This window comes from Brassica napus, chromosome C6 (assembly GCF_020379485.1).
Source record: "Brassica napus cultivar Da-Ae chromosome C6, Da-Ae, whole genome shotgun sequence".
In the NCBI taxonomy this organism is placed as follows: Eukaryota; Viridiplantae; Streptophyta; class Magnoliopsida; order Brassicales; family Brassicaceae; genus Brassica; species Brassica napus.
This window is the reverse complement of record NC_063449.1, coordinates 17,597,354-17,621,880: the sequence shown is the minus strand read 5'-3', so window position 1 is coordinate 17,621,880 and position 24,527 is coordinate 17,597,354. Positions and strand designations below refer to the sequence as shown.

At 38.2% G+C, this 24,527-nt stretch overlaps 1 protein-coding gene and 1 pseudogene across 1 annotated transcript; both read left to right on the top strand.

Annotated features, from left to right (window-relative positions):
- Positions 1-5,068: 5,068 nt before the first annotated feature.
- On the top strand, positions 5,069-6,427 carry LOC125588841 (putative F-box/kelch-repeat protein At3g17540). The gene has a single exon (XM_048760705.1). The coding sequence runs from the start codon at positions 5,583-5,585 to the stop codon at positions 6,222-6,224; it is 642 nt and encodes a 213-aa protein (XP_048616662.1). The 5' UTR covers positions 5,069-5,582; the 3' UTR covers positions 6,225-6,427.
- Positions 6,428-16,535: 10,108 nt separating this feature from the next.
- On the top strand, positions 16,536-20,503 carry LOC106378352 (annotated as a pseudogene).
- The last annotated feature ends 4,024 nt before the right edge of the window (positions 20,504-24,527 follow it).

The window sequence follows — 24,527 nt, the reverse complement described above, 5'->3', positions numbered from 1 at the left end:
CAATGTGTTTAGTCCGCTCGTGGAAGACATGATTAATGGCAATGTATAAATCTGCTGTACTATCTGAATATAGTACCGGAAGAGGCAAGTGAGTGATGCGCAAGTCACGAAGTAACTGACATAACCACATCATTTCACAAGTAGCAAGAGCTAAAGCTCTGTATTCAGCCTCCGCTGAAGATCTTGAGATTGTTGGTTGCTTCTTAGATCGCCATGAGACCAAAGAAGAACCAATGAACATGGTAAAACCAGTTGTAGAGTGTCTACTATCTTGACAAGATGCCCAATCTGCATCCACAAATCCTTTCAATGTAAAGTCTTCTTCAGCAGAATAGAACAATCCACGACCAACTGTCCCTTTGATGTATTTAAGAACCTTATAGACTGCACGAAGATGAGGCAAGCGCGGAGCATATGAGTATTGGCATAACTTGTTAACCGCAAAAGTGATATCCGGTCGAGTTATAGTAAGGTACATCAGACGACCAACTAAGCGACGGTACCGTTCAGGAGTATCAAAAAGTTCACCGTCTGACTTGGAGAGCTTCAGATTAGGCACCATGGGAACTGAAGATGGACGACACTGAAGCATATCCTCAGATGTCAGAAGCTCCAATGTATATTTACGTTGACATAACGAAATACCATCAGAACTACGAGCAATCTCCAACCCCAAAAAATATTTCAAAGCACCAAGATCTCTGAGTTTGAAGCACTTCTTAAGATCACCAGTCAATTGCATTGCTGCATCAAGACTAGTGTTGGCAATGATTATGTCATCAACATAAACTAGCACAACCACAAATTCATTCTTTAGGCTCTTGACAAACAATGTATGATCACCATGACATTTCTTAAAACCCATCATTAGTAATGCTTCAGAGAATTTTCGAAACCACTGTCTCGAAGCTTGCTTCAACCCGTAAATCGATTTGTTGAGCTTCAAGATAGGGTTCTGAGGAACAGAGGCCCCCTGTCTCGCTAGTCTATCAGCATAACCATCTAAAAACTTCATATATATCTCTTCCTCAAGATCACCATTTAGAAAGGCATTAGAAATATCAATTTGTTGGAGAATCCATCGAAGCTGAGATTTTCAATAACAACTTGATAGTAACCATCTTTGCCACAGGTGAAAATGTCTCATTAAAATCGAAACCCTCCTTCTGTGTATAACCTTTAGCTGCACAACGCAACTTCCTTCGTTCAAGAGTCCCCTTAGCATTAAACTTTAATGAGTACAACAATCTACAACGCATTGCTTTCTTCCCTTTCGGCAAACTAGTAACATCCCAGGTGTGAGTTGATTCCATAGCTCCAAACTCGAGATCAACTGCATCACACCACTCCTTGTCTCTCTGAGCCTCAATATAGGAAGAAGGTATAGGTATTTTAGTGATAGCATTGATGTATGCATTATGGGAAGGGGAAAGTTTTGAATAGGAAAGAAAGTTTTGAATAGGATGATCATTGTTAGGAGTAAGAGCATAACAATGAGAATCTTGTAAATGAGATGGAACTTTCTTAACTCGAGATTTAGAAATTTCTGATGGAGAGATAGGAATGGAAGGAGAAGGCACAATATGAGAATGAGTAGAAGGAACATGAGATTTAGAAATTTGTGATGGAGAGATAGGAATGGAATGGGAAGGCGAGTTTTGAGAATGATTAGATGTAACCTGAGGCTCAGAGTTCTTTGACTTGAGCCATTCTGGAGCTTCAAACATAGAATTCTTCTTCAATGGAAACAAGTCTTCATGGAACACAACATTCTGAGATATAAAGATCTTGTTGCTTTCCAAATCCATCAACTTGTACCCTTTATATCATGAAGGATAACCCAAGAAGATACAAGCTCGTGAGCGAGGAAGAAACTTGTGACGTTGCTTAGGAGACGTTGATCCGTAGCATAAACATCCAAAAGTCTTTAGATGAGTATAATCTGGATTCTTCCCTGTGAGAAGTTCATACGGAGTCTTGTTCTTCAGAAGCTTAGAGGGTGTTCTGTTGATCAAGAAAACCGCAGTAAGAACACAATCTCCCCAAAGAGTGTAAGGCACATGAGACTGGAACATCAAGGACCGAGCAACGTTGAGGATATATTGATGTTTTCGTTCAACGACCGAGTTCTGTTCAGGTGTCTCTGGGCATGAATGATACGCAGTAATACCCTTCTCTTGATAAAACTGAGCAAACTTCAATTCATGCGCATTATCTTATCGAATTAATTAAACTCTCACACCATATTTCGTTTCAACTTGTGCAACAAAAGCTGGAAATATTTTGAGAACTTCATCTTTGGTTCTGAGGAGATAGATCCGGGTTGCTCTTGAATGATCATCCACCATAGTTAAGAAATAACGAAATCCATCTATAGTCTCAACTGAAAATGGACCCCAAATGTCAATGTGTAACATCTCAAAATTGTCTTTACAAATGTTCTTGTGAGAAATGTAAGAAAATTTCTTCTGTTTCGCTAGATGACAAGTATGACAATAAGATTTGCCTTTATTCTTCAACTTTGCAGTGCCTAGAACTCCAGAGATGGCTTCAAGCTTCGCATAAGATGGGTGACCAAGCCTCTGATGCCAAGTACCAACATCCACCAACGCATGAACTGAGATAGGTGATGGTTGAGTGTCCAAGACGTAGAGGTTTCCCAATCTCCTACCCTGACCAATCGTCAACGCCTTGATAGGATCCTGAATTATGCAAGAAGAAGGATCAAATGTCACAGAAGAACCAATATCATCAGTCAAAGAGCTTATGATGAGAAGATTCAATCTGAACTCTGGAATGAAGAGCACATTATGGATAAGAATGTGCTCGTTCAATCTTACAGTTCCCACTCCACTGACTTTAGTAGTGGAACCAGTAGGAAGATTCACAGAACTATTGAGAGAAGAATCCATGGAGATAAAGAGATTCTTATCATGTGCAACATGTTGTGTTGCTCCAGAATCTATTACCCATGTTTGACTTGAGAGACGATGTTGAGATACCATAAGTATACCAACAAAGTTGTAAGTCTTAGGAGTAAAGAAGATACCAGACGTAGATGCAACAGCTTCAGTTTGACCAGAACCTGAAGGAGCTTGTAACTGAGAGCTGAACAAAGCTATAAATTGTTGTATCTGGTCCTTGCTAAGATTCCCAATCAGATTCTCAACTGTGTGTGGTTGACCAGGAGCAGAGTTGGATGGAGGGAGGGAAACTTGAGCTGCAACTTTGTTAGAAGATACACTTTTCTCCGGAGGTTTATACTTCGAAACAAAACCAGGTGGGAATCCATGTTTCTTGTAACACCTTTCAGCGATGTGTCCCACACGCTTACAGAAAGAGCATATAGGGCGACCTTTATTAGGACCATTCTGGACATAAGAGATAGACTGATCAGCCAATGGGGGAGGAGTTTCAGAGACTTGAAACGTAGCCTGAGTTGGAGTAATTGTTGAGAATCCTCTTTGACTGTCATCTTGGTCCAGAATGTTGTAGACTTCCACCAGAGAGGGCAGAGCTTTCTTCATGATTATCTGACGCCTGATAATAGTGTAAGAATCATCGAACCCTACCAAGAATTTGACAATCTTCGCACGTTCTGCTTTGAGTTGATTACGAACCGCATTTCCACAGACACAAGGTTGATCTGGATCATCAGTACTTTCCAGATTATCCCATAAGGTCTTCAGCTTGGTATAATACTCAGAAAGTGACATTGAACCTTGACGGAGATCTTGTATCTCTTGAGTCAAGTTAAAAGTCTGCGGTAAGGTTCGTCATATGGAAACGACCATGTAGATCTCTCCATATATCTGCAGCATCATTCAAGCGTAGAATACTACAATATATCTGTTGAGAGACAGAGTTCAATAGCCATGACTTAACCATACTATTGCATCTTGACCAGAGACGAAACGTAGGATCGAAGACATCAGGTCGAATCAATGTACCATCAATGAATCCTATCTTATTTTTCGCATCTAACGCAATACACATAGCAGCATTCCAATCATCGTAGTTAGATCCTTCTAGTTTAAGAGAGATTAGTTGCAAACCGGGATGATCGGCGTTATGCATAAACAGAGGTGACTGAGCTGGATCGGTCGAGTTAGGCACAGGAATCGGTGGAGGAACTCCGATCGGTTGAGTAATGGTAACCGGAGGAGTTGGTGGAGGTGAATCGGCTTCTGTACCAACACGAGAGGAGATCTGAGTTGGATTGCGAGCTGAGCTTGTGGAAGCTCTCGTTCGAGTTTATTTTCGAGTGATTTTCTTCATCGCGACCATCGGAGATGACGATCGTCGTGAAGAATGATCAGAATAGAGTAGATCGAATGAAGAATCAAGCGGAAGAAGAGCTCGATGGCTCTGATACCATATTACGATTGAGGATCGAGTTGATGAAGAAGAGAAAGTTTGTTAGAGAAATGGAAAATATCTTCAATGATTGTTAGCAGTAGCTTTACAATCATATATATACATGTATTTACTAAACCGAACTAAACCAATTTACAATCAAATATGATGAACCAGCGAAAGGAAACCGATCATCACCAATAATATAGGACCAGAATCTACATTGTTGGAGAGGATATGTGTAAACAAGTTTGTAACGGTACTGTCAAGGTATCTCGTCTCTAGCAATGGCAAGCGGTCACTTCTTTCTCAAGATTAGGGTTTCTAGCCTCCAAATTTATTCTAGGTATCTCTTCTTGGCTAAGATCTGGTTGGTTGGTTTGTTTGTAGTTTTAATTTCTAGTGTGGTTTGCTTAATCGAGCTCAATCCTGAATTTTAAGTATGGAGTTTTAATTATGTCTGTAAAAAAAACATTAAATTTTAAATATAGCACACAACAGTTAAAACCCGTTTTATATTTAAAATATTTAAAACTAGTTTAAATGGAATTGCAAAAATGTTAGAATTTATATAAGTTGTGTTTTTAAAACAAAAATGATTGTGTTTTATGTAGTTTGTGTTTTTTGAAACAAAGTGGTTATATCTTATAATTGTGTTTAAACTTATTACATTTTGCTGAATTATTTTTGTTTATGATATGATAAATTTCTTAATATTTAATAAAACTCAAAATATTTTTATCTACATATTAAAATATGACGAAAAAAATTTTACACGTGTGCCTAAACAGGTATGTAATAGGTAGTATAAACAAATTTATAAATGAAAACAAAATCAACATAACAAAGGACGAGATGACTGGAAACGAAATACACATCCCCTTAAGACGGTCATTAGAAGTCGTCCAGCTAAAAATTGTCCATGTGGACAAAATCACAGCTTAAATTGTAAATGTCTCATTTTTTTTTTGTAGCAAAAACCAATGGGCTTTAAATTGTTGGGCTTTACAATAATATAATGGCAAGAGGAAGCTTTCTTCTTCGAGAAGACAGATGATGATGATATCTTGGACCTTCCAGACGATTTGGAATCAGAGATACTCTCTAGGGTTCCGGCCAAGTCTCTGTGCAGATTGACAACGACTTGGAAACGATGGTACGCTCTATTCATAGATCCGAGGTTCGTAGAGAAGAACAAGAAGTTATGTAAAGCTGTAAAAGAGTCGATGTTACTGATCAATCACGAGGTTTATTCAATCGGTGGAGATCTCCACAGCTGCAGCGTCGAGCCATCTATTGAGTTCACCAGTAAACTTAGAAGTCTAAAGGGTTCAGAAGATTTGGGCTTCTCTCAGCTATATCACTGCGACGGTTTAATGTTATCCTCCAACGAGGGGAACCCATGCACTGGTCAAAGAAGGAACATCAAACCCAGAACTTGTTACCAAAGGAATGATAGATATGCCCTAGGATACACCACGTCTTCTTCTTCTGACTGTAGTCATAGCTACAAAATCTTGAGGTATTGGTATTATCGAAACAAGAAGAAAGTGTGGGTTTCTGCGTGTGAGATCTATGAGCTTAGCTCTGATTCTTGGAGGGTTCTTGATTCATTCCCTCTTAACTACTTTGTATATTTCAGTGGTGTGTCTTTGAAAGGAAACACTTACTTCCTTGCTGGAGATAATGAAACTGATGCTTTCTTGAGGACGAAGTTTGATTTCACGACGGAGAGATTTGTGCGTCTCCCTCTTCCGTTTCAGAGTTTTGAACGTGTAGATAACAATGTACTTTCGGTTGTTAGGGATGAAAAACTCTCGGTGCTACACATTGATGGCAGATCAAACGTGATGAGGAGTGACCAATAAGGTTGTTGATGAGGAGGACTTGTCGTGGAGGATCTTCTTGGAAGGGAGTTTTGATAAATTTAAACTGCATGTGGAAAGCTTCTTGTTGGACGAGGAGAGCAATGTGGCAATTTGTTCTAATGCAGACTATGTGGAAGATGAATATAATACGAGAATCTACATTATTGGTGAGGATATGTTTAAACGAGTTTATAACGATTCTGTAAAGGCATCTTGTTTCAACTGGCCATGTTCCAAGCTTAGTTCGCATTCACTAACGCCATCTTTAACGCAGCGTTTTTTCAAGAGTGGACCCCACACTTTTCGTAAAACGGGCTTCAAATGTCGCAAAATAAGAAACGGCTTTGGTCCGTTTGTTACACTATTTCGTGGGCCCCACGACACGTGGCGGCCCGCGATTGGTTCCGTTTTTAATTTTTTTTTTTTAATCAGATAAAAAAAAAAAAAAATTTAATTAGAAACCCAAACGGGTTTTACCCGATAATCATGCCCTAAGGGGGGTGTAAGTGATTTGCATTAAAATGACAAATCCACTTTTATTCAAACATGGATTTTAAAAAACACTTTAAAAGCAAGTGTTATTGAACTTGTCATTTCATAAAACACTCTGATATCCACTGTTATTGAACAAAATTTAAGTTGAAGATTTTAGAATACTTTAATGCACTACAAGAAAACACACCGAATTCCGACGGAGGTTCCGACGGACACCAAGGTCGTCGGATATTTGTGACGGAATACTGACAAATTTCCGACCAAATCCAAAAAAACTAAGTCGTCGGAATTCCGTCGGCCATTTCCGACGGAATTCCGACGAAATAGGGTTCGTCGGAATTTTCCGACGACTTTTCGACGACATTCCGATAAAAAATGTAACCGTTGTAGTCGTCGGAATTCCGTCGGAAAATACCGACGAATTTCCGACGACATTCCGATTTACAGGAATGTCGTCGGAATTCCGTCGGTATTATCCGACGGAATTCCGACGAACCATGTGACCGTTTCCGACAAATATATATGACCGTTGTATAGCCGTTTGAGATTGGACAATACCGACGGAATTCCGACGGACTGCTTTACATCCGTCGGAATTCCGTCGGAAAGTCGTCGGAGGTCCGTAAGCAATTTCCTATAAATACAACCCCTCCTCATTCAACTCATTCACACTTCATTCTCTCTTCATTCTCTTTAGTCATAACAATTCCGTGAAAATCATGTCTTCAGAAGTTTATTATCGTTCGTGGATGGATAAACCTCATTTGGATCCGAACACCAATTTGCTTACGGAAGAATACGTTCAAGGGATTGGAGAATTCATGAGGCTTGTTCAACAGCAACCGGATGCAAAAAGTGGTATGTTAAGATGTCCCTGCTCTTCTTGCAATAATAATAAGGTTATAAAAGAATTTGATGTTTGGACTCATTTGTATATGAAAGGGTTTTCACGTAATTATAAAGTTTGGTACCTTCATGGGGAAACTGGTTATGAATATGGTAGTACTAGCGAACCTCAGCCTGTTAGTGAACCTCAGCCTGATATTAGGTTAGAAGAATCTAGAACGGATATAGATTATGGTGTAGGTACTGAGCAGATGGTACATGATCATTATAGAGGGGAAGAACCAAACCCCGAGTCTAGGAGATTTTTTGACATGTTGGATGCAGGAAAACAACCTTTGTATCAAAATTGTAGAGATGGTCATTCAGTCTTATCATCTGCAACTAGATTAATGGGTATTAAGACAGACTATAATTTGGCTGAAGAATGTATGGATGCGATTACTGATTTTGTCAAAGGTATTCTACCTGAGGATAACCTTGCACCGGGTTCATACTACGAGGTTCAGAAACTTGTTGCAGGTCTTCAACTACCGTATGAAGTGATAGATGTATGTATTGACAACTGCATGATCTACTGGAGAGCGGATGAGACACGGAATGTATGCAAATTTTGTGGGAAACCTCGTTATCAGGAGACGAGGGGAAGAGTTCCGATCCCATTCAAAAGAATGTGGTATTTGCCTTTGACGGAAAGATTGAAGAGGTTGTATCAGTGTGAGCGCACAGCAAAAGCAATGAGATGGCATGCAGAGCATTCCACAAATGGTGAGATTAGACATCCTTCAGATGCAAAGGCTTGGAAACATTTCCAGTCAACATATCCAGAATTTGCGGAAGAGAGAAGAAATGTTTATCTTGGATTATCTACTGATGGTTTCAGCCCATTTGGAAAGCATGGAAGGCAGTATTCTCTATGGCCAGTTATTGTGACACCGTACAACTTACGGCCGAGCTTGTGCATGCGACGAGAGTTTTTGTTTCTCTCAATTCTCGTCCCCGGGCCAGATCATCCTAAAAGATCACTAGATGTGTTTCTTCAACCACTAATATATGAGTTGCAACAACTATGGGCGCATGGTTTTGAGACATACGATGTTTCGCGCAAAGAAAACTTTCAGATGCGGGCAGTACTTATGTGGACAATAAGTGACTTTCCAGCATATGGTATGTTATCTGGATGGACAACACATGGGAAGCTATCATGTCCATATTGTCAAGATGACACAGATGCTTTCCAACTAAAGAACGGAAGGAAAACGTGTTGGTTTGACTGTCACAGACGATTTCTACCACCTGATCATCCATACCGCAGGAGTAAGACTTCGTTTACGAAGAACAAGCAGGTGTTTGATGGTCCACCTGAGGAAGTTAGTGGGAAAGATTTGTTGAAGCAGTTTAGGTATTTTGATGCAGAAAGGACGCCAGATGTAGGTGGACATGAAAACATTCGAGTCAATGCGGTTGGAGAGCTACATAACTGGCACAAAAAGAGTATTTTCTGGGATCTGCCATATTGGGAGAGTCATCTATTGCGGCATAATTTAGATGTCATGCATATTGAGAAGAACTTCTTCGATAATCTGATGAACACAGTCCTTAACATCCAAGGTAAAACGAAGGATAATTTGAAGTCAAGGTTGGATTTAGTCGATATTTGTGATCGTTCTGAACTTCACGTTGATGAGAACGGTACGGCCCCTTTTCCCATTTATCGGCTAGATGGTGCTAGAAAAGAAGAGTTCTTTGATTGGATTACAGATAAAGTGAAATTTCCTGACGGATATGCATCAAATTTGGGGAACTGCGTTGATAGAAGCGAAGGAAAGTTTACTGGCTTGAAGAGTCATGATTGTCATGTAATTATGCAGCGCCTCCTTCCGTTTGCTTTTTCAGCATTATTGCCACGTAATGTTCATGAAGCAATTGCAGGTATATTATATTTTTACAATTTAATTTATTTTTATATTTAACAATTATGCTTATAAAAACTTAATACTTACGAAAATTATGTCTTTTATCTATGTAGGGATTAGTGTTTTTTTCCGCGACTTATGCAGCAGAGTAGTGACTGAAGAGGGTATTAATAATTTGAAGACAAACGCACCAGTCAGCATGTGCAACCTTGAGAAGATATTTCCTCCATCATTCTTTGATGTAATGGAACATCTTGCTATTCATCTCGCAAGAGAATTGGAACTTGGTGGTCCTGTGCAGTACAGATGGATGTATATTTTTGAGCGTTATATGCATCATCTGAAGAAGATGGTCAAAAATCAAAGCAGGGTGGAAGGATCTATAGTGGCACAGGTGATCAATGAAGAAACTGCAATCTTTGCTGAAAATTATTTTCCACCAGAAGTGCAAACAAAACACCGAAGACCTGCTCGGCATGATGATAGAGGGGAGAGAGCAACATATCATGTTACTGTCCCAAGCATGTTCAAGGAAATAGGACGACTTAGTGGAAAATTCACGAAGCGGAGACTTACGGACACTGAGCACGCTCATTTGCAAACATATTTGCTCACCAACTGTGAAGATGTTCTACAATATGAGAGGTAAAAATATTTATTCATTTATTGTTAGATTAATATTCAATAAATTTATTTCATATTGATAATATTTTTGTATATAGTGTATATATGGCGGAGTTGCGTATGACTCACAGGCATGCAACAGAAGATGAGCTTCGACAACTTAGAGATAACGGATTTGCTGCGTGGCTTCGTAGTTATGTGAGTCATATATCATATTACCCTATGCAAATGATTAGTTTAAATTTAATATATATAAACTAATTAATTTTGCAATCATATATGTTTTTATTTATAGGTGAATGATGGTTTGGCCAGAGGTCTTGTGTTCGATGATTGGATACGCGAATTTGTGCAGGGACCAAACTATGTGGTCAAATCATATCCTAAATTTTGTACGCGAGGATATGCATTCACAAGGAAAGGTCATTCTAAGACAACATATGATGCTGGTGTTTCATCTTCTTCTGGTGACGATGTCTACTACGGCAACATAAAAGAAATATTGGAAATCCAATTTCCTGGAATGGTTGGATTGCGTTGTGTAGTATTCTATTGTGATTGGTATGACACCACCCCAGATAGAGGAGTGAAGATTGATGCGTTTGGTGTTACATCAGTTCATTCGCGGCGGAAACTTCAATATTATGATCCCTTCATTCTTGGTTCGCAAGCTGATCAGGTATGTCAATCTATTCATAATTTTTTACCAATATAATTAATTAATGTTATATATTGAACTAATACTTGTATAATTGATATGTATAGGTGTGCTACATCAGTTACCCTCGGGTGACGTACAGAGACGATCCATGGGTTACTGTAACGCAAATCAACCCAAGAGGACGAGTGGATGGAACTTCTGATGATGATGAACCATTGCAACCAGAGTCTACCAGCAACGCCCAGGCAGTTGAAGATTTGGAAAATGTTCAACTCGTTGAGAATTTGACTGTGTTTGGACATGATGCTGTCGTACATTCAGAGCCGGAAGCCGAGGTTGGGGAGTTTGATGAAGATTCAGAAGATTCTGATTAGTTTTTTTTTTTTTTTTTTTTAATGGTCCGTCGGAAATCCCTCGCAATACACCGACGACATACCGACGACAACGGGTTTCATTGAAAATTGGAAAGGTCGTCGGCATTTCGTCGGAAAATACCGACGACATTCCGACGAACTTGTCCAGTTCGTCAGAATGTCGTCGGTATTTTCCGACGAAATACCGACGACATGTTTTTCTATAAAGTTTCAATCATAAAAATCTATAAATTTAGATGCCAAAACTATGAAAATAACACATAATAAGTGTTTAGTATAGTATTTGATCGCAACCGTTCAAATATAACAACTCATTAAAATATTTATGTATGCATATCATTGTTTTCATAACATCTCATCTTAACATTATATACTTATACAATCATATTTATATAAGCTTACACTACAAAAAATGTTGTGTAAAATCGTGTTATAAAACATTTTTATTGTTAAATCTTTATGCAAATACTATATATATTATCAAAGATTGGGATTTTGCATTTAGAAACTTGAAATGAACACCCTAAACACTAAGTCGTCGGAATTCCGTCGGAATATACCGACGGAATGTGTCCGTCGGAAAATACTGACGGACACGTTCCGTCGGAATTTCAATTAGCCCGGGAGAACCAAACCGCTTGAAAATTTTCGCGAATCGGCATTTGGTATATTTTAATTATACCGACGGAATACCGACGAACCCGTGTCCGTCGGAATCCTCGGAAATAAAAACCCTTCTCCTTCCTTCTTCGTTATCTCCGCGGCCTCTCTCTCTCACAAACACTCCGGCGATTTCTCCCCCTCTCCGGCGATTCCGGCCTTTCTCCACCTCTCTTCACCGGCGAATCCTCTCCTCACCCTCATATCTCTTCCCCAAACCCCAAATCATGTAAGAATCATCCCAAACCTTTTTTTTTAATCAATTGTTTAGGGTTTTGGAAGTTGATCTCGGATTTTAGGTTGTTTGATTGAAAATTTTAGGATTGAATGGATAGTTTAGGATATATAAGTTAGGATTGTTGTTTGGATTGTTGTTTTAGTTTTTTTTGGAACATTTTTTGATTTTTAAAAACGTTTTTTGATTTTAAAAAACGTTTTTTGATTTTTTAAAATGTTTTTTTTTTATTTTTAAAAACGTTTTTTGATTTTTAAAAACGTTTTTTGATATTTTAAAACGTTTTTAAAATTTTTAAAAAATATTTAACAACATTTGTCTATATTTATAAATTTTTTATAATTTTGTATACATATATATATATATATATATATATATATATATATATGTAAATCATGTATAATAAAAATTTTAAAATATTTTATAATTTTTTTTAAGCTTCCACTAATAAACTATGTATAATAAAACATTTTTTTAAAAAAAATATAAATATTTAAAAACATTTTTCTTCATTTATAAATTTTTAACAACATTTTTCTATATTTATAAATTTTTTATAATTTTGTATACATATATATGTATATATATAAAAGGTTTAATAGTTTTTTTTAAAACGTTTATAAAACCTTTTGTAAATATATAAATGAAAATATGTTTGATGGGTTAATTTTTTTTTTTTAGGGCCGAGGATGAAGCCCGCCCCGCAGCCCGTCTTCGACGTAGTTCGGTGAGCGGTTCCCGTGCATCGGTATCGTCTCATGACTCGGTTCCCGCATATATTCCCGCTCCAGCTCCCTCTGCCCCTCACGCTGCCCCTCACGCTGCTGCTCAACAGGATCCGGGGGTCATGCCGGTTCATCTATTGGTTCAACAACCAGGTCGAGAGCATCTCCCGTTTCTCCAACCCAACCCACGACGAGGCCATAGCACTTGGTTAGTATTTTTTTTTATTTGTACCGTTATATTTTTTCCTTTAATTAACTTGCTAACTTGTATTTTTTTTAAGGTTCACCAAGTCGAAAAATGGCATTAGCCGGAGCATCAACCAGATGATGTACTCCATGCTCCGTTTTGGATATCCAAAGTGGAGTGTGATCCCTTCCGACGAACGAGAGTTGTGGTTTCGTCAGTTTGCGGTATAGTAACTCTTCATTTTTTTAAAGTTTTTACATTTTTTTACATATATTTACTTATTAAATTGTGTTTGTTTTGTAGCAAGAGTTCAACTGGCACTCCGATCTTACGGAAACAGTCCGTAAGAAATTCAACGAAAAGGCCATGGACTCTTACACAAAGCAGATAAACGCGTGGAAGACAGTTTGGCAGAAGAACAAGAAGCCACGGTTCATCAACGGGACGGTGTGGGAGCAGTTGATAGCTCATTGGGAGAAGGAAGACACTGCAGAGACGTCTTCTAGGAACTCCAGGAACCGGAAGAGCGATCGTGGCGGGAAAGGTATGTATGTGCACAACCTCGGCGCTTGCTCCATGTCTACTAAGGAGGATGAACTTGTAAGTTTTTTATTATTATTTATCTTTATATTTTTTAAATAAATATTTTATATATTTCTTGGCTAATAATGGCGGTTTTTTTAGATCGAAGCAAATGACGGTAATCCCGTTGATCGTCTCCAACTCATTAAGGTGGCTCACACTAACAAGACGACGGGTCAAATTCAGGACCCCGTGATCAAAGGTGTAGTTGATTTGGTGGAAGCTAAGATAGTTTCTCAATCTCAGCCTCTCTCTGATGACGGCGACTCCACGGGAGCTTCAACCAACCTGTCTCTATTGCAAATAAATGAGATGGTTGAAAAGGTAATTTTTTTTATTAATATATTTTTTTTATAATGTCGATTACTTACTTGTCCCTATTTACTTACTTTAAATATTTTTGTAGGCGGTTCCTAAAAGGAAAGGAGGCCGTTTAGTTGGGTTGGCCCGTCGTGCTTCTTCGTATCCGGCATCTTCTTCGCAAGCTCCGTATGCCGATCCCATGATTCTCGAGGAGCTACATGACAAAGATGAACGGATTGGGGCATTGGAGGAGCAGAACACCACTATCCTTTCGGAGAATGCCACTATCCGTTCGGAGAATGCCACTATCCTTGCTGAGTTGGCATCCCAGAAGAAGTTCAACACCGAGATTATGCAGAAGCTAGATCGTTTGATGTCTTCGAGTTCATCTTAGTTTATTTCGGCTTTTTAAAACTTTCGGAATGTTTTTTTTTCTATTTCGGTTTGTATGAATTTTAAACTTTATGAATGTTTTTTTCCTATTTCGGTTTTTATGAATTTAAATTTTATAATATTATTAGTTTTAAATTTCCGATTTTTTAAATTTATTAATATAAAAAAATATATAAAAATGCAAAATTAATTTGTAAAAAAAAATGGGTATATACCGACGGACAATAATCGTCGGAATATACCGACGGACATATATCCGTCGGAATTTACCGACAAACCACATTTCCGTCGGAATATACCGACGAACTTGGTTCGTCGGTATATTCCGACGAACGTTGTCCGTCGGTAATTTCCGACGCCCAAAGTTCGTCGGAATAAACCGAGGAACACTCTACGTCGGAATTGTCCGACGAACGTTCTTCGTCGGTACGTAGTTTTCCGATGAACTCTGGTCTCGTGTATCCGCATCGTAATATCGTCGGAAGTTCGTCAGAATGACGTTTCTCGGTATTCGTCAGAAAGTCGTCGGAAGTTCTGACGAAATTCCGACGAATTTTTTTTTTCCGACGAAACGATACCGACGGACGGGTTCGTCGGAAATTCGTCGGAATCGGTCTATTCCGACGAATTTCCGACGATTTCGGCCATCAGAATCCCCCTGTTTTCTTGTAGTGATGGTTTCTAGAGTGTTTGAGAGGAGTTTCTTAGTTATAAAAATAAAAATCCAAATCTCACTGTTTTAGATGAGATTCTAGAGTGTTTTAACAAAAATCACATCAAATTCTCTAATTCTCCAACAATCATCTACAAACTCATTAAAAATCAAATTACTTCAAATGTCAGATTCAATACACCCCCCTAAGAAAAGAAGGTTGTTCCTTAAATGAATTACTTGATGTTCCTTCGAGAGCATAGATTGTTTGAAAATGTTGTTTCTCTTTTAGTTGATTCTTGATTAAGCTATTCTTCTTTACTTTTGGAACATTCCATCTTTAACACAATTACATTGTTCTGCTTCATTATAGCCACTTTCTGGTCTTCTGTTGCTTTTGAAATTGGATCGATGATTTATTAATCATATCTTTACTCCCCTTGCGTCTCCAATTTCTTAAACGACGAAACATTATTTATGATATATTGGGATTTTGATGAACAAAACCGTCGTTACATGATTCGTTTTACTAGGAAGAAGATAAAGTTTAGTCTAGTGTTTCTTCTTTTTCTGTTTGTTTACTTTTTAAAAAATTTACCAACCTTAATTCATATAGATTCCAACGTGTTCGTTGGATCCAACCTCTAAAATCGTTGAACTGAGCCTGCCATAGATAATTTAATAATAATATTACCATTAGAGTCTTAGAGATTTCAACTCTACTAGTCGGCATAGCAAAATGAAATATCAGTTTTTACCTAATGGAACTTGAATTGAAAATTTGAATTTTTTTTGGTTCGGCTAGTTTCTGTTTGGTCAATGTCTCAGCCTTAACCTTAACCATTATCAAGGTATGACAAAACTGCCAGTTTTGTAATGTGAGTGAGAAGAGAATGCGAGTATCGGAACTCCCGAGAATAACATTGTTCTCCACCAAAAAAAAAAGAACATTGTTCTCCACCAAGTTAAAAAACTAATGGTCTTTTTAGATCCCAGCAATTTGCGTCGTGCTTTTTTAGACTCAAACAAAACATAAGTGCGAAATCGTTCCTGAACTGAGATTATTTTTAAATTTTCGACCCAAACTTAACTTCGTAACATGAAATCCTATCGTTAGTCAACCGTTAAACCATGCTTAGTCGGATAAATGAAAAGTACCAATTTCCACCCGTACAATTTCGGTCGTGCCTTTTCAGACTTGAACAATGAGTAAGTGCGATTTCATACCCAAACTAAACGATAATTTAAATTTCATACCCGAACTTCAATATTAACATAAACAACTACTTTGACTAACGTTTAGTTAGTCAACCGACATCATTTTAACTAAACTAATTAAAAAAATGCTCACTATGACTCGAACATACGCCTAAAGAGGCACTAAATTGAGCAGTAAACCACTGTATTAAGTCAAGTTTTGTAAAATCTATATATATACTAAATTATATAGGTACCAAAACGAGTGAATAAATCACTAGCTTCTTCTCCCTTTGGCTATCTCTCTCAGTTTTCAATTTCAGAAGTTTCAGTCTCTAGGAAGTTCTATTTTTAGTAGTAATGAAAATTTTAAAATCTCATGACAAGGTAATGTTGGGAGCCAAGAAGAGTAGCTTCGGCTTCAACACGTAAACAAGAGCGGAGATTGGTTTCTTCATCTAAAAACGAATTAGCATGAACTGAGGCATTATCAAGCCCAAGAAATCGAATCCATTTGATCAGGAATCGATCCGCGACGAAACCGTGAGCAAACCTAGTATCGAGAAAAAGTCAAACAATGGTGTAACATGAAAGAGAGTAGACTGGCGACCAAGAAAAAATATAAATTAAAATATATGTAAATATGACAAAAATTACTTTGATCTGATGGTAAAGTTTTCGTTTAATTTGTCTAGCGTGAGTTCGGCCCTCCAACTGACGAATTTTATTATTCTAGCTAAAACAACATCCTTTTAATTCTCCCTTGACAAGTCATCTCTGCCTAGACATGTATTTGCTCAAAAATAACGGTTGAGTGACAAAACTGCCAGTTTTGTAATGTGAGTGAGAAGAGAATGCGAGTATCGGAACTCCCGAGAATAACATTGTTCTCCACCAAAAAAAAAGAACATTGTTCTCCACCAAGTTAAAAAAACTAATGGTCTTTTTAGATCCCAGCAATTTGCGTCGTGCTTTTTTAGACCCAAACAAAACATAAGTGCGAAATCGTTCCTGAACTGAGATTATTTTTAAATTTTCGACCCAAACTTAAGTTCGTAACATGAAATCCTATCGTTAGTCAACCGTTAAACCATGCTTAGTCGGATAAATGAAAAGTACCAATTTCAACCCTTACAATTTCGGTTGTGCCTTTTCAGACTTGAACAATGAGTAAGTGCGATTTCATACCCAAACTAAACGATAATTTAAATTTCATACCCGAACTTCAATATTAACATAAACAACTACTTTGACTAACGTTTAGTTAGTCAACCGACATCATTTTAACTAAACTAATTAAAAAAATGCTCACTATGACTCGAACATACGCCTAGAGAGGCACTAAATTGAGCAGTAAACCACTGGATTAAGTCAAGTTTTGTAAAATCTATATATATACTAAATTATATAGGTACCAAAACGAGTGAAGAAATCACTAGCTTCTTCTCCCTTTGGCTATCTATCTCAGTTGTCAATTTCAGAAGTTTCAGTCTCTAGGAAGTTCTATTTTTAGTAGTAATGAACATTTTAAAATCTCATGACAAGGTAATGTTGGGAGCCAAGAAGAGTAGCTTCGGCTGCAACACGTAAACAAGAGCGGATATTGGTTTCTTCATCTAAAAACGAATTAGCATGAACTGAGGCATTATCAAGCCCAAGAAATCGAATCCATTTGATCAGGAATCGATCCGCGACGAAACCGTGAGCAAACCTAGTATCGAGAAAAAGTCAAACAATGGTGTAACATGAAAGAGAGTAGACTGGCGAACAAGACAAAGATATAAATTAAAATATATGTAAATATGACAAAAATTACTTTGATCTGATGGTAAAGTTTTCGTTTAATTTGTCTAGCGTGAGTTCGGCCCTCCAACTGACGAATTTTATTATTTTAGCTAAAACAACGTCCTTTTAATTCTCCCTTGACAAGTCATCTCGGCCTATACACTTATTTGCTCAAAAAATAACGGTTGACTAACTAAACGTTAGTCAAGGTTTTTTTTATGAAATTCAAACTATTTTCAGTTTGGGTATGAAATTCAAATTCTCGTTCAGTTTGGGTATGAAATCGCATTTACTCATTGTTCATGTTTGAAAAGGCACGACTGAAATTGTACGGCTTGAAAATCGGCAACTTTCTCTTATCCGACTAAGCATGGTTTAACGGTTGACTAGCGATAAGTTAGTCAAGGTAGGATTTCATGTTACGGATTTAAGTTTGGGTCGAATTTTTTTTAAAAAAATCTTAATTTAGAAATGATTTTGCATTTATGTTTTGTTTGGGTCTAAAATGGCACGACGCAAATAATTGGGGTCTAAAAATGTCCTTTTTCCTTTGATAATAATAAATTGTTGGGCCTTTAAATAAAATTAATGTTAATAACTTCATTATCGAGAGATCTGATCTGAAATCACGACGGGGAAGATGGTGATGATGATATCCGATCTCCCAAACGATCTGGAAGCGGAGATACTTTCTAGGGTTTCGGCCAAGTCTCTATCAGAGTTGAAAACTACTTGTAAACGTTGGAACTCTTTTCAGAGATCCGAGGTTCGTGGAGAAGAACAAGAAGCAGGGCGGCTTAGAGGAAGCGACAGTGGGTGCATCGCCCTCGCGCCACGAGGTAAGGGGCCCATTAAAAAAATTATTTAACCTTGTAAAGTGTCCACATATTATTTACGGTTTCTTGTTTTTCTTTTTTCGTTTAACTTGTTCTCACAAAATCTCTCATCTTCCTTCCCTAAATATCACAATTTTTTTTACATCAAATACTTGAATTTGATCACCCTAGTCTCTCTGGTAAGATTTCGTTTTAGATTATTGATCTACGATATGTCATATATTTTTGTGTTCACACAATTTTCATTTGAAAAATATCTGAGAACAAATCACTATTGTTTATGATCCAATTTATACTTTGTCTCCATATATTTTTTGCCACATCCAACGTTCCTGCATAATCATCTCAATCTGACGAACTATAAATACATTAGCGTGTGAATGGTCTAACTGAATTTTCAAGTTTTTTTTTCTAATTTCAGGTTCACTCATTCCTAGGAAATCCATAATACAAGGTGGAATAACCTTGATAATAAAATGAAATAATTTTTATTGGTTGGAAAAAAGGTTTTTAAATTTTAAAAAGAAGAAATGAATCTTGTGTTTACCTTAGGTAAGAGCTCTAGGCGCTTTTAGATGCCTATTATTCTAGGAAAATGAGTAACGGAGACAAAGAAATGAAAGATTTGTTGGTTGTTTAGTATTTTAGTTGTAGTAACATTTTTGTAAGTAGCAAGTTTTTATAAGTTGGAGGGCCTAATTAATTTTTTTTTTCCCAGGGTCTATCAAGTGTATAAACCGGCCCTGACAAGAAGATGTGTAAAACTGTAAGAGAGTCGATGTTACTGAGCAATCTTAGGGTTACTTCAATCGCTGCAGACCTTCATGGACTTTACAAAAAGGGCGTCGAACCATCTATCATGGTCACCGGTAAACTTGGAAGTCTAGAGGATTCAAAGGATTTGATCTTCTCGCATATATTTCACTGTGATGGTTTAATGTTATGCTCCACAAAGGGAAACACTAGATTTTTGGTTTGGAACCCATGTACTGGTCAAACGATGAATATCAAACCCAGAACTCCTTATGGGCGTAATGATACTATGCTCTAGGATACAGCAGATCTTCTTCTTCTGGCCATAGCTAAAAAATTTTGAGGTCTTGGTATTATGAAAACGACCAGAGAGTGTGGGTTGTTGAGTGTGAGATATATGAGCTTTGCTCTGATTCTTGAAGATTTCTTGATTCCTTCACTCGTGACTACACCTTGTCTTGCGATGGCATATCTTTGAAAGGAAATAATTATTGGGTTGCTGAAAATGAAGAAACCGGTTTTTTATTGATGAAGTTTGATTTCACGACCGAGAGATTTGTGTGTCTCCCTTTGTCTGTTGTTAAGGATGAAAAGCTCTCGGTGTTACATCAGAATATTTATCCATGGTCAAGGTGACCAATAAGGTTGATGAGGACTTGTCGTGGAGGAGCAACTTTGTCTTGACCGTGGATTTTGATAAATTTGACCTCCCAAGTGTAGTGAATGTGACAAGCTTCTTATTGGACGAGGAGAATAAAGTGGCAGTGTGTTGTGACAAAGACCCGGATGATAAAGATAAGACCAGAATGTACATTGTTGGAGAGAATATGTATAAACAAGTTTATAAATATATTGTAGAGGCATCTCGTTTCAATTGGCCACTTGTCCTCACTTATGTTCCAAGCTTGGTTCGCATTCAGAAGAGAACACCAAGAAGGCGTAAGAGAAGAAGATTGTCCCTTAAATGCATTAATTGATGTTCTTTTGAGCATAGATCACTTACGGTGAATGGTCCTGTGGAGTATTCCTATAGTGGGAGTTTACAACAATCTGCGGCTCTAGCCCTGAAAGGTTCTAGAGTTTGTTATATTGACGGAGCTTGGAAAGAGGAAGACATGTTTATGGGACAAGGGTGGTTTTGCAGAAAGAGTGGCTCGGCTGATATCATGATGGGGGCAATGAATCTTCGTTGAAGTATGTCACCTTTGATGCTGAGTTTGAAGCACTAATTTGGAAAATGGAATGCATGAAGTGTTGGATAATTCCAATTAACTTGAGGAGCAAATTAACTCATTAAAGTGAAGTTTGATGGGTTAAAGGAAAAAGTTAAACATATCGAGCTTAGGAATGTTTCCATATTATTATTAGGAAAAGATGTAGCTTCGCCCTTAGGAAAAGATGTAGCTTCTTCCTATATAAAGAGTTCTCATGGAGAGATGTTCCATCAAGAGAAACACATTGAAAGGTTTAGTTTTGAGAGAGTTTCTAAATCTAATAAGAAGAGAAGTTCTTATAATCTTTGTGTTTGTGCAACTTTAATTGGTATCAGAGCCAGGTTTCGAAGGTCATTTACAAGAGGAGTTGTAACTTCGATCAAAACATGGGAGACGATTCTCAAGCACGTGATAAATGTCTTGAGATGAAGAAGGACATACGATGTCCGATGCTAACATCGACCAACTACACCGTATGGTTGATGCGAATGAAAGTGATGCTTCGTTTATACAAAGTTTGGGATACGATTGATCCAGGGAGTAACGATGCAAAGAAAAACAATATGGCGATTGCTCTAATCTTTCAATCAGTCCCGGAGGCGCTAATACTTCAGATTGGAGAACATGATACATCGAAAAATATTTGGGAAGCTATCAAATCCCGTAACCTAGGTGCTGATCGTGTGAGAGAAGCAAGGTTACAAACTTTGATGTCTGAGTTCGACAAACTGAAGATGACAGACACAGACACGGTGGATGACTACGCAGGAAAACTTTCAGGCTTAGCATCGAGAGCAGCCACGTTAGGAGAGATAATGAAAGCATCAAAGCTGTTAAAGAAGTTTCTGAAGGGACTTCCAAGAACGAAGTTCATTCACATCGTAGCTTCGTTAGAACAAGTGCTGGATCTAAATTCAACGGGATTCGAAGACATTGTTGGGAGATTGAAGGCTTTCGAAGAACGCATCAAAGAACAAACCCAAGATGAAGGTCAATCGAAGCTAATGTTTGGAAAGAATGATATGCAAGGTAGTGGAAGCCATAGCAACTCGCGAGGAAGAGGCATAGGTAGAGGTTATGGTGGAAGAGGAAGAGGACGAGGAAGGTCTAATGGTTCTGATGGTCATAACAAAGGAGGAGAAGCTTCAGACAAGACCAATAAGGACTACTCTAAGGTTAGATGTTGGCGATGCGACAAGATGGGGCACTTCGTGTCACATTGTCCTACACGACCAAGAGAAGAAGCTAACCTAACGGAAACACAAGAAGCAGATGCATTATATATGCGTGAAGTAGTATTCCTCAATGAAGAGAGAGTGTTTCCTAAGAGGTTTGATGAATGCGATGGAAATACGAGTATATGGTACCTTGACAATGGTGCAAGTCACCATATGACAGGCAAGAGAGAGTTCTTCTCAAACCTAGATGAGAGCATCAAAGGCAAAGTCAAATTCGGTGATGGATCAAACGTCGAGATTGTTGGGAAAGGTTCGATCACGTTCATCGGAAAAACAGGGGAGAGAAGAGCACTCAAAGATATCTACTACATCCCAAGTCTTAAACACAATATCATAAGTCTTGGACAAGCAACCGAGATGGGTTGTGAGGTTAATATGAAAGAAGACTTACTGATGCTGAAAGATCCCCGTGGAAGGCTACTAGTACAAGTCGCAAGGCAACCAAACCGATTGTACAAGACACCAATGGAGGTTGAATATCCGAAGTGTCTTCAAATACAAAAAACTGATGTTACATGGACGTGGCATGCACGGCTAGGACATGTGAACTTTGGAGTCATGAAGAATATGGTAGAAAAAGAGATGGTAGTAGGGATGCCTCAGGTGATACACGAGAAAGATGTATGCAGCGCCTGCTTAGTTGGGAAGCAAACTCGGAAGTCTTTCCCGCCTAAAGCAAAGTATCGAGCATCACACGTATTGGAGTTGGTACATGGTGACTTGTGCGGTCCGATATCACCATCAACACCAGCAAACAATAGATATGTATTTGTCTTAATTGATGATTACTCAAGATATATGTGGACGATGCTGCTAAGAGAGAAGAGTGAAGCGTTCGATCGGTTCAAAAAGTTCAAGGAGTACGTGGAGAATCAAACGAAGCTACAACTCAAGAATTTTCGCACCGATAGAGGAGGAGAGTTCACATCTTCTGATTTCATTCGTTTTTGTGAAGAAAACGGTGTAACTAGACATCTCACCGCATCGTATACACTATCAAGAAACGTGGACGAAGAACCAGGATCATTCAAGCTTCCTCATATTGATGTTACAGAAGAAGGAGATGGTGATGAGCATCAAGATCACCAACACCACGAAGAGCAAAACAATAATGAAGAAGAAGAAGCTGTAGACGCAGGTGAACAAGAGCAAGTAGCAGAGAACAACGATGCAAACCAAGACCAGCATGTAACATCAAGATATCGTCGTAACATCAGAAAACCAAAGCGGTTCGATGATTACATCCTACTTGCTGAATTTGAAGGTGGCAGACTCTTGCTCACCATCGATGGTGAACCAGAAAGTTACATCGAAACTGCAGTGATACAAGCGTGGATCAATGCAATGAAGGCAGAGATCGAATCTATCATCAAAAATAAGACCTGAAAGCTCGTCAAGAAGCCGGCAGGTGTGAAACTGATAGGTTTGAAGTGTATCTATAAGATCAAGAGGAATGCAGATGGAACGGTGATCAAATACAAAGCAAGGCTAGTCGCAAAAGGCTACGTGCAACAACAAAGCATAGACTTCGACGAAGTATTTGCACCAGTTGCTCTAAGAGCTTGGAACATCAAACTCGACCGTGTTCTCAAGGAGATGGAGTTCACGAAGTGCACCAAGGAACCTGCGGTATATCAAAAGAAACATAAGGGGGAGCTTCTGATCATAGCTATATACGTTGATGACTTGTTTGTAACAGGGACTTCTCTCAATGTTATCAAGCAATTCAAAGATGATATGTCAAGAAGATTTGAGATGTCAGACCTCGAGATGCTTACATACTATCTTGGTATAGAAGTAACGCAAGGAGCTGATGGCATTAGAATCAAGCAAGGAGGATGCGCGCAAGGTATACTTGTCAAGACGATGATGGAGTCATGTAACTATACTCACGTTCTGATGCACACGAGTTTGAAAGTATCAAAGGCAGAGCAGGAACCTGAGATTGATGCAACATCGTATCGAAGCACCATAGGATGCTTAAGAGAGAGTCATAGAGAAGCAGTGAAGCATCTATACTCACGTTCTGATGCAACATCGTATCAAAAAAATGCGATGCACCTATTAACGGTCTATGGAAGTTCATCGGAGTTCAGAAGATCAACATACCCGAGATTCGAGTTGGAATTAAGGGGGAGAATGTTGGATAATTCCAATTAACTTGAGGAGCAAATTAACTCATTAAAGTGAAGTTTGATGGGTTAAAGGAAAAAGTTAAACATATCGAGCTTAGGAATGTTTCCATATTATTATTAGGAAAAGATGTAGCTTCGCCCATAGGAAAAGATGTAGCTTCTTCCTATATAAAGAGTTCTCATGGAGAGATGTTCCATCAAGGGACGAAACACATTGAAAGGTTTAGTTTTGAGAGAGTTTCTAAATCTAATAAGAAGAGAAGTTCTTATAATCTTTGTGTTTGTGCAACTTTATGAAGACCCTCCAATTTTCTGACGTAGTTTTTGCGACGGATTGTTCTCAGTTGGTGAAGATGGTGTCGACACCTGATGAATGGCTTGCTTTCTCTAAACAGATGGAAGAATTCAACCGCAGTAAGACTTTCTTCCCTCACTTCCGGATCAGACATATCCTTAGAGCACAAAATACCTTGGCGGACAAGCTTGCACGCGGTG

Bases quoted from the DNA above. Each gene is read 5' to 3' on its own strand.
- LOC125588841 (XM_048760705.1), top strand. From the start codon at position 5,583: ATGTTACTGATCAATCACGAGGTTTATTCAATCGGTGGAGATCTCCAC.